This window comes from Artemia sp. Qi Xiang Cuo, chromosome 4 (genome assembly GCF_049724085.1).
Source record: "Artemia sp. Qi Xiang Cuo chromosome 4, ASM4972408v1, whole genome shotgun sequence".
In the NCBI taxonomy this organism is placed as follows: Eukaryota; Metazoa; Arthropoda; class Branchiopoda; order Anostraca; family Artemiidae; genus Artemia; species Artemia sp. Qi Xiang Cuo.
The window spans coordinates 60,534,128-60,545,247 of record NC_142797.1 but is presented as its reverse complement, the minus strand read 5'-3'; the positions used below and the strand labels follow the sequence as shown (position 1 = coordinate 60,545,247).

The following is an 11,120-nucleotide window of genomic DNA, read 5'->3' as shown; positions in this document are numbered from 1 at the left end:
TCACTTAGAGTTGTTACTACGTTTATGATGTCACATATCATCTTATATAAGAAGATGTAGTTTTGTCGATTAAACGAATTTTCTTTTTCATATTATGATTTGGTACTTACAAAAAACACTAAATAAAGCAATTTTCTTTAAAATGAGTCCTTAAACAGCTTTCTATCAGGTTTCAGTGCCCCACTAGCTGTGGAGTAAAAAAGAAACAAAAATGGACAGATCAGTGCTACCCATGAAAAATAATAATTTTCCTTGGTGTTCAACCCAGGGGACTGTAGGTTTTTTGTGAAGTATTTTTTGCTCTGACAATTCCAATACTTCACTTTTGTTTCGACCCATCGCCACTTCTTAGGGGGTCTGATGGAAGTTTTGAAATTCCCTTAAATTTGTTTTCAGAAAACTTTTACTATTCAGGCTAGTTTAGATAATGGCTAACATTCCTGAATCAGCTGGAAATGGCCATTTCCATACTTAGCATTTTTTTTTTTACTGTGCGTTTTAACTGTTAACATTGTAATTGTTGGTTACAATGGACCGTGGTTCGCCCTTTACTAAGTGGCAGCTACTAATTCAACCACGATTCTTGAAACCCCTGTGTTGGAGTCTCGAAAGAAATAAACCAGGGTAATACGACATTCTGTCGTATTCGTAACAGCTATCATACACCAAACAACATATACCAGCTTCTAATTTAAAATAATCTAATACCGAGGAATCCCCGTAGCATTGCTTTTACCACGGTAAAATCGCAGGGTACAATTACATAACATAAATTATTTAAATCTCTAACAAATAAGAAATTTTTAATTCAAACATTGGTTCCTTTTGAAAGCAATTAGAGATGCACTGTAACGAAGGAAGTTAGAAGAGTCTTTTGACAATTGTACTAGCTAATGTAAAAGAAAATACATAGGCTACATTAGAAACTGAAGCTGAATTTTCTGCATCATACTGGCAGTCGTCCCCTTGATAATACTTTTTGAATCGCGTAATATTGACATCCAATTTAGTAAAGTCATTCATGACTCTGTCAATCTGATCTTGAGGAAGTGTCTTAGTTCTTGAAAGGAGCCATCCTTGCTCTATTTTCTGTTCAAAAACTACTTCACAAGAATACACTGTTGCGAACGTTGTGTAGTCCGTGTCCAAAACAAGGTAGGATCCAGGTGGGACTGCAAAAGAAAATGGACACCAGTTAATGATTTTGGCCGTTTATAATGTGCATCTAGTATCCTAGTTTTCATTGTGTCTCAACTAGCTTTTAGCTAGCCACACATATAATTGATTAGTAACGTAGCGGCAAAAAGGAAGAAAATCATGGTTACATTATAAAACCGCTTATATGTAACCGTTTAGTTACCGTTTAGTAAGAATATTATCTTACATACATCCGACCAATTCTCGAGTATGCTTGCCCTGTATGGGGCCTTCAATTCAACAACATAAGCTACCTAACTGATCAACTTGAGTCACTACAAAAAAAACCTTTAAAGTTATTCTTTCAGACTCGTATGTAAGTAATGAATCGGCATTATCTGTCTTGGAACTACCGTCCCTTAACGAACGTCGATTGGGATTGATCAGCAAATTCGGCCAATTTCTCTTTTGCAGTGAAAAACATAGAGAGATTCTACCACCAGTTATGTGGAAAAAAATAAACACAAGGTCAGCTAACAAAGTGAGACTGAAAATGCCTACTCCAAGAACAAACCGTTTTGTCAATTCGTTCGTTTCTTTTTACAAGTCAGTGCGTAATAAGTTATAATATGGTTTTTTATTGTTTTCGTTGTAAGTGCTAACGCCATTTAGTTAAAATTTTTATTCTGAACTATAATTGATTATATAAATAAAAAAAAAATTTTGGTCCGATGACGAATAAAAACTCGCACCTCCAAATCAAAATTGTTTTTAGTAATGCGCCAATGCCGTTGTGATCCTTAAAAGGCTTAGGGGACTTGGCCTTACTTCAGTTTGTCATAGCTTCTGCTTTTTTTAATTTTGATGTCATCATTTATTATAATTCTGTTTGTTTTCGGTTTAATTTTTTTATTATTAATGGTTATTTACGTTCATTATTGATGGTGGTTATGTCCGTGATTTATGTTCGCTATTCAATCATTTTCGGTTTTTGTCTGCTGGTCTTTGGTCTTAATGTAACTGTTTTGTTTGTTTTTTTTCTTTGAAAAAACACTTTAATGGAAAAAGGTTTTCTAAATTAATTATTAGTAAAGATGGGTTAAAGTTGAAATTAGTAAAAATATTCATAGTTTAAAGAAGTTTGAAACAATGAAAAGATCAGTCAGTAAATTAAGATAATAATTTTAGAAGCCACGGTACTGACAGTTTAAAACATGATTCTGAAGCGTAGGGGCTTTAAAAGGCAGAGGAAAATATATTAAATTTTTTAAGGAGGAATTGTCTACGGATAGTTTTAGGTATCCGTTTATCTGAGTGCATGTAAAAGAAAAGCTGTATTTTTACGCAGGAATGATGACAATTTTCCAAATATTCTAAGGTTGGCAAAATGCCATTTACTTTATCAGATAGTCATCTATCTGGGACCAAACGAAAAGCAGGTCGTCCCCAGGCCCTGCTTTGGGTTGCGGTTGGAAGATGTTATGAAGAAAGATTTACAGAAAATCTGACCTTCATAGGAGGTGGTAAAAGAGAAAAACTTTCAATAGATTGGGTTGGGAGGGGAGCTGGCACAACTTGGTTCAGCGGTGAATTGTAAGCAGTTGAATTAATAGTACGGAACCTTCATCAACGGAACCTTCTTCAACTTCTTCACGGAACCTTCTTTAACTCTGACTTTCATCAACTTCTCCTATCAAATTTCGAAGAGTTTCTTGTACATCTTCCACATAAAAGGTTTAAAAAGCATAAAGTGGAGAGGTTCGAGTTGTAGTCTTTCCAGTTATGATAATTACAAGGAAAAAAACTTCGTATCCCGTCTTAATATGCATCTTATTAACGATTTATACACTTTTTTTTCTACCCAATTTATTTGCTTCTACTATACGATAGTTCGCAATTGTTTGCTTTTCTGCTTGAGGTTTTATACCTTACCCTGTTTTTTTCATATTTTTTTTTAGTAATATTTTCTTTATATTTCTGTGAATTGTTAAAACGTTCATACTTTTAAAATCCAGTAAGAAATCTATTTATAGTTCTACTTACGTTGAGGAAACTGAACTGTCAAACTTGCCGGTGCACTTTCATTGGTCTGGGTTCCAACACCTGTTATACTAAGGTATGCGCCATCACCCATTATTCCAGTATTGAGCACACTGAAAGTTCCGGGTTCTAAAATAAGAATAGTAAATAAAACCAAAATAAAATTATCCAGCACAAAAAAAAGCTGCGAGGAAAAAGTTAGGATTGTCCGTCGTATGAAAGTTTCTGGGTCGCTTAATATTGGTGAGGAATCCTCTATTGGTTAAACTAAATATTTACTCACTGTAGTCAATAGCAAAGTTACATTTAAATCAGCTTTATTATATAAATCAGTCAGACCACTGCTCCAAAAATACCCCTCTTACACCATAAATTTAAGAATAGACGATATTATATTGTTGATTGGTTCAGCTATGACCTGATAGCCATATAACATGACCTGATTGGTCAGATGACTTGAGAAAAGGAGCATCTTTTGACAGAGGTTAGCCAAATATTGCACCTACAAATGTGTTTGTTCTTAATGTTGATCTAGAAGCTTCACATTATAAGATTAATAATCTTTTTCTACATCTTACACGTTTTTTCTATAAATCCAAACAGCAAGACTAAATATTGTAAACATAAAACATGTTAAAATTCCAATTTTCTGAGGCAAGTTTTACCGTTCTTCCAATCTAAGCTAGAGGATCTTTTCTATCTGATAAAATGTTATTAAATCAGTAGACTAATTGAATTAAGGCAGGAAGTATGATGTTATAAGAAATGCTGCATCACTTTAAACTAATTCTATAGACCTTAATAACCAACCACTTGACAGTAATTGTTTGTTTTTTACGCTTCCTCCCTTCTCCATCTTAGTCTCCTTTTTTATAGCTACACTATGAATCTTCTATGTGATCTTGATAGTTTTGTTACAGATTTGTTAAAAGTAATTTCTAAAAATGATTACGATTGCTCAGTTAACTTTTTCTCACCTTATCACAACCTTAATTCATCTGTTTTGGATGTCAAAAGCTGGGCGTCTTAAACCTATCCATATATATATTAATAATCACTGTCTTTACCATTTCATTACAATCGTGAATATTTCTTTTCTTTAGTTTCAGCTTATTTCATCATTTATGGAAATTCATTTATTAGTGGTATGTCATCACTAATGTTTAATATTACTGGTCACATCATAACATATTGTTGTGTATATACAGCTGCTGAATGCAGCTCAATTGTGTGTAACTCCAATATTTTTCCTTGTCCTTCTTCAGTTTAAATGTATATATGTTAAAGCTGAACTACATGGGTTAAGTTGTAAAAAGAGACATCCTTTTGGCTTAAAAAATAATAAATAGAACTCATCATTTCATTTGACTTCAAGGGATATTTTCTTACCGCATGGTTGCCCATTTCAGCTGTAAAACAAGAAAATCGATCTGTCTATGTATCTCGTGAATATGTTCTGAGAGCACGATATTACGTAAAAAAACGAGGAAAAAAATAAATAAGAAATCAGACTAGGATGATTTTCAGGCAATGAAAAAAAAACAACAGTTGAAGCAAATCGTATGACGGCCTAGTGGAAGTCTTCGCTGAATTATTTACGTTATATTTCCATTCCTTTTTTTTACTGGGAGAAAGTCACCCGCATCTAGTTTCTTAATCGTTATTATTTTTCGTTTTCTTCGCTTCTTTGTCGAATATATATACCTCTTAATTTTTAAATTTCATTTATCTAGAATTGAAGATAAGGTTTTGAATCCTTGTCTTCTAATATTATACCTCCAGGTACGGATTTTGTAATACATAATGTCCTACCATCACTAATGCTATCTGTTCCATTAATTCTTCGAATCTTAAACGAACTATTGAATCTGATCTTAAGGATTAACCTCAAATCAGTCTTTGCTGAATTATTTTATTTATCTTTTCATTTCTGTTTTTTCACAGGGCAAAAATCACTCGCTTCTGTTATCTTACCGTTTTCATTCTTCGTTTTATTTTCTTCTTTGTCGAACTTATAAACCTCTTAATATTAAAGGCTATTTATCTAGAATTGAAAATGGGGCTTTGAATCATTAGCCTATCTACTAAAATTATACCTCCAAGTATAGATTTTGTAATACACAATGTTTTAGGGTCACCAAGGTTGTCTGTTCCAATGCTTTTTCAAATCTTAGACGAAGTGCTGAATTTGATTTTAAGTCGTTCTTGAGGATTGACCCTTATTGAATTCTTATCTACTAAAATTATACCTCCAAGTACAGATTTTGTAATACACAATGTTTTAGGGTCACCGAGGTTGTCTGTTCCATTATTTTTTTTCACATCTTAAGCGAACTACTGAATTTGATTTTACTCGTTCTTAAGGATTCACCATATTGTTGAATTTCAAACTAAATTTGATGGATCTGGCTGTGTCCATCATCGATTCACTTTCTATGGATTTTCTCCATGGAAATGGAGAAAATCCATCTATGGATTTTCTCCATCATCGATTATTAGTCCTTTATCGATCATCGTCCATCGTTGATCATCGATCAGTGTCCATCATCGATTCACTTTCTATGGATTTTCTCTCAAATATACTCGCTATAATACTCATAATTTCATCAACCGTGTATATCTTGATCCGTATAACTGGGCCAACTTATTTTTTTATTGACAGCGTTTTATTTTACATTGTTCAAATTTTGGGGAGAATTAGAGTTTTTAGAAAATCAGTATGTCCCCTATAAGTCACAAATATCCCCTTTCAAGCCTACACAAAACGCTTTAACAGACTTAGGAGTAGGTAGAGAGAGCTCCGTGTCACCTCCAGTTTAATGGAAGCTTCGTGCAAGCTATGGCCCAATCTCGCTGTTACATTCTTTTCAGTGCTTGGTGATCCACATTTCCAGGAAAAGTTATTATCTTGCAACGGCTTAGTTCAGGCCTACCACTTTCGTTTTAATATACAAGCGTTCTGACACGGTTTTTATTCACAGTGTCAAAGTCACTTACACATCAATATTTGCTGAAGTAGGGGTAAAATAAACTACCGTTGTACATAACTACCGTACATAAACTACCGTTGGTCTGTCCTTGGCACGTCTTAGCCCTCATCTATTCTATAAACAATATGCAATAAAATAGACAAGCTTACCATCCAAGGCTGCATATCTGGCTCGTACACACTCTGCATCAAATTGAAATGCAGCGTCAATTCTTTGGATTTCATACCAATCCCCAACATACTATAAAATACAGATTTGTTATAGAAGATTAATAACTCCCACAAGTCTACACCAAAATAAATTATGCCTAGTACTGCTATGACTTTAGAAAATCATTTTTTCATAAATTTATCATTTTAATTTCTGGATTCTCAAACATATTGAAAAATACGTCGAAGATTCGTTGGCTACATTTCTTTTTTCAAGGATTAAGCAAGTGAGTTAAAAATACATTATACATTCAGCAGTTTTTTTCTGTAGATGATCAGTCACATGCGAGTGCACTTACAGCGCTCTATCTTTGTTTAGCCCCTTATACTAACATGAGGTCTTGTGGGATTGAAAACAGCTTTGACTTCAAAACCTATGAGCATTTCAACTATAATAATAATAAATAAGTTTAAAGTTTATTTCTGGAAAATTTTTACTTCAGAAGCAACATTGAATGAAATGGTGCATAAATATATTTTATTCATAAAATTTTTTCAGTAATTAACATAACATAATAAATAAGCATCGTAATTCGATATTTCTCGAATTTGTCCAAACCGCAATCATAAATAACCTAACTGCTCTGAGTGCTTCCTTATATAGGGGCACGAAATTTATGACAAATAATTTTAAGAAGTTGTTTGAGACTTTGATTTGACTTCGTATAGCCAAAACAGTAAAACTCTTGTTTGAGAAAAAAAATATTATTGTGATTATTTCTATTGCAAAATTTCGCATATTAAGAAAACTGATAAAATTGCTATTACTAGTTTTTTACAATACCCACCTCTGATAAATCAAAATCTGGCTTTGTTTTAACATCAGGACATAAAGCCAATGGTGCATCATATTCGCAGTCTTCCCCTTGATAATATTTTTGGAATTGACTAATATTGACGCCTAAGTCAGTAAAATCATTCATGACTCTGTCAATTTGATCTTGAGGAAGTGTATTATTTCTTGAAAGGAGCCACCCCTGCTCTATTTTCTGTCCATAAGCTACTTCACAGGAATACACTGTTGCGAACGTCGTGTAGTCTGTATCCAAAACAAGGTAGGATCCAGGTGGGACTGCAAGACAAAATGGACACCAGTTAATGTTTTTGTTCATTAAGAATGTGTATCTACAATAATCCTGAACTGGATATTCAGAGCATTCCATCTTGAAAACAAAGAAAATAATTTTTTTATAATTAACAGGGATGTTTCTCCTTTTCTCTTTTTTTTGTCGCCATGGTTAGCAGACCGCACAAGGTCGTAGAAAATGTTTAGTGACTGATTTATAAGCTATGGTCCTTTTAAAGATTCGTTTCAATAGCTCAATTTCTTACAATACCTGCTTTTCTTTTGATCTATTTCCTCATTATTTCTTACATGACGCTACGTATGACTTCATTGCATCATAATAAATTACTTTCAATAGAGAGTTAACTTCAGTGGGTAATTTCAATTATATCTATAAAGAGGATAGCTTCAACACGCGGAAATGACAAAAAAAATTGGGTTCTAACTAAGAAAAAGCCGAACAATAGTAAAAGAGTAGCGCAAATGTACACTCAACAGAACCCACCGACGTGTCCACACGTCTCTTGAGGTACAAACCTTCTCCCAGTAATGGGTTAAATTTTATAGTGACGCAGAACACCATCGTGGGAGGATTCTCTATAGAATGACAACTGCAGCAGGGCGTAAGATCCAGATCTATGGACAGCGACCTCTGCAAAAGGCTGCCCAAGTACCTGCAAGACTGGGGACCTTACGGTCAACTCTATTCTCCTTTGAGACGTGGCACCCCTCGACGAAATTATAGCCTAGTAAATGACACAGCATTCGCACGGGATTCTGATTAATAGTTAATTCTTTTGACTTGGTCTGTTTTGACGGGTGTTTTCGGGCTGAAATACCTTTTCCTAGCTAATTTATCTACTATGGGTTGCCTCCCTCCCCGTAGTAGTATATAATATATAAACATGAATATATAATAATTCGTATGTAATAGGCTTGAGACTGTCTGTGTAGGATTTTGACTCTTGTTGATAGAAGAGTATCGCCAAGTGCTGAAAACCATGTTATGACCAAGAAGGGTCTAAGATTTCACAAAGTCTCCATTCATACTGCAGGCCCCACGGACTTCTTACTGTCCGGTTCTAAAAGGCCAAAAGGCCAAAAGGATTTCAATGATTTACAGAACATGAAAGTGGAGCTTGGAATGTTACGACGTTAAAAAATGACTATCGTATCGACATTTTGACTGACGAATTCTGACGATTCCAACTGGACTTATTAGGAGTTTTAGAAACGTATATTCCAGGGGTAGGAAGCATGAAATTAGGTGATATAGAATTTGTTGACTCAGGTAGGAAGGGAGGGGTACATAGACAAGGAGTAGGGCTCGTGATGAAAAAGGAAGCTGCTAAGTCTTGTTTAGACTGAAAAGGTATTAATAATAGAATACTAATTGCTCATTTTATGACTAAAAAGTTCAGGATATCAGTTATAGTAGTATATGCCCCTGTAGAACGGATTGGCGGAGATAATAGTGACTCAGATGAATTTTACTTACAGTTACAGGAGCAAATAGAAAGGGTCTCAGGTAGAAATAATGGGTTTTACTAGGAGATTTTAACACCCAGGTCGGTAGAAATAGCGAAGAAAATAGTAATGGATACATACTTTTGCAATTATGTAGGTATAACAATCTAGTTATAACCAATACGGTGTTTGGTCATAAAATGGCCCATAAGTTAACATGGTATTCACGGGATAGTAAGACACCAAACCTTATTGATTATGTTATAATAAACCGAATACTGGCAGGATCAATACAAGATCCTGGGGTATATAGGAGTGCTAATATTTATTTTAAAAGTAAAAATCACCTTCTAGAAGTATCTAGGGTAATTTAAAGCTGAAATTCCGAAATGGTAACTACCTCCAGGGGAGTTATGATGTTGGTAGACTCCAGGATTAAAATTTGAGATAAACTTTCCAGGAACTGTTGAATATTAAACTTGAGAGTTTAAAATTTGACAATGAGGAGGATGGTTGGAATAAATTTAGATAAAAAATTTGTGAAGTTGCTGATGGTGTCTTAGGGAAGATAGTTAGCATTTCAGCTAGGAATATTAGTGAAAAGACTTCATGTTTAATAGAGAGGAGAAATCGCTTGTACAAGAATTACCTGAGTGATAGATAATATGAAAATAAAATGAATGTAAAGAAAGTGCAGAAAGCATTAAAATATGTACTAAGGATGTGTGAAGTAGAGGCCATGGAAAAAATTGCCGAGGATCTGGAAGATGCAGCTAGACGGCATAACAGTAAAATACTGTACTGGCATGTTAAAAAATTGAGAGGTAATAGTCAATCTGGACTTTTTCCAGTTAAAGATAGGAATGGGACCACAATTAGTGATAAGGAAAGAGTTAAAAGCAGATAGGCAGAATATTTTGAGAATTTGCAAAGCCGAGTTAGAGTTGCAGGAAAAGATCTAGAGGAAAATGAAAAAGTTTGTGATACCATAGAAGGAAGAACTTGTAGGAAGAACTAGCGACATGACTAAAAGTATTAAAATATAATAAGCCTCCAGATGCTAAAATAGCGACAAAGACCACACTGCCTTTCCATCACAAACAACAAAAACACAAAGAACAATAGGGAATTCCTTTTTTAAGACAGTGAATATTATCTTCACTGTCTTACAAAAAGAATTGTTACTGTCTTACAAATATTGTTCGTCGTGTTTTTGTTTTCCAGGTGCTGATAATGTGGTAAATGAGTTCCTTAAATATAGCACCTCTGACATTAGAAATAGGTTAATAAATATTATGAATATGATTTTTGAAAAAGGGGAAGTACCTAACGATTTTTAGGAAAACCCTAATTAAACAACTGTACAAGAAAGTTGACAAGAGTGAGTGTGGTAATTGTCAAGGCATTAGTCTGGTCTCTGTATGCAGGAAATTATTTAGTAATATGATACTGTTTAGACTGAGAGAGGCTGTAGACAAAGTTTTAAGAGAAGAACAGTGCTGTTTTAGAAAAGGTAGAGGATTTGTCGACAAAATTTCACTCTTAGATTAATAATTGAGAAGTGCCTCAGTTGCCAAACACCTTTGGTCCTCAGTTCTATAGATTATGAGCAAGCGTTCGATTCTGTTGATAAGCAAAGGTCGTATCCTTGTATGGTATACCAGACAAATACATTAAAGTGATTAGTGCTATGTACAAGAATAACACTTCTGCGGTTAAGGTAGGAAATGAGGTTAGCAGCTGGTTTTGTATTAAATCAGGTGTTAAGCAGGGTTGTGTTCTATCCCATTTATATGGATCATTTTGATGGACTTTGTCTTAAGGAGCACAGCAAAGGCAATGGGAGACCACGGAATCAAATGGGAAGGAAAAACCTTCAAGGACTTAGTTTATGGTGACGACTTAAGTATCGTAGATGAGAGTGTGGGCAAAATGAAGAAACTTTTAGATGTTTTGCAAGTTCAGGGTGCTAGAATAGGTAAGAAGATTAAGTCACTAAGGCTAGGAATAAGTGAAGATGAAAAGGTGACGTTGGGTAACGAATAGATTGATCCGGTGGAGAGCTTCACTTACATTGGCAGTATTATTAGTAGAGACAGTGGGAGCAGTGAAGATGTTAAAAGTAGAATAGCTAAGGCCCGGGGTGTTTTTTCACAGTTAAAAAAAGTTGAAATAATAGGAAGATAAGTCTGCAAACATTTGCTAGATGTT

At 34.4% G+C, this 11,120-nt stretch overlaps 1 protein-coding gene across 1 annotated transcript in view; it reads right to left on the bottom strand.

Moving 5' to 3' along the window:
* Positions 1–671: 671 nt before the first annotated feature.
* The window catches only part of LOC148953295 (uncharacterized), a 36,487-nt gene continuing 26,038 nt past the window's right edge, over positions 672–11,120 (bottom strand). The window contains exons 4-7 of the mRNA XM_089088469.1: positions 7,165–7,448; positions 6,317–6,407; positions 3,181–3,306; positions 672–1,172 (exon numbers count right to left, since the gene is read on the bottom strand). Of these exons, the coding sequence (XP_088944595.1) occupies positions 862–1,172; positions 3,181–3,306; positions 6,317–6,407; positions 7,165–7,448 (812 nt within the window). The 3' untranslated portion in view covers positions 672–861. The remainder of the gene's footprint in view (positions 1,173–3,180; positions 3,307–6,316; positions 6,408–7,164; positions 7,449–11,120) is intronic.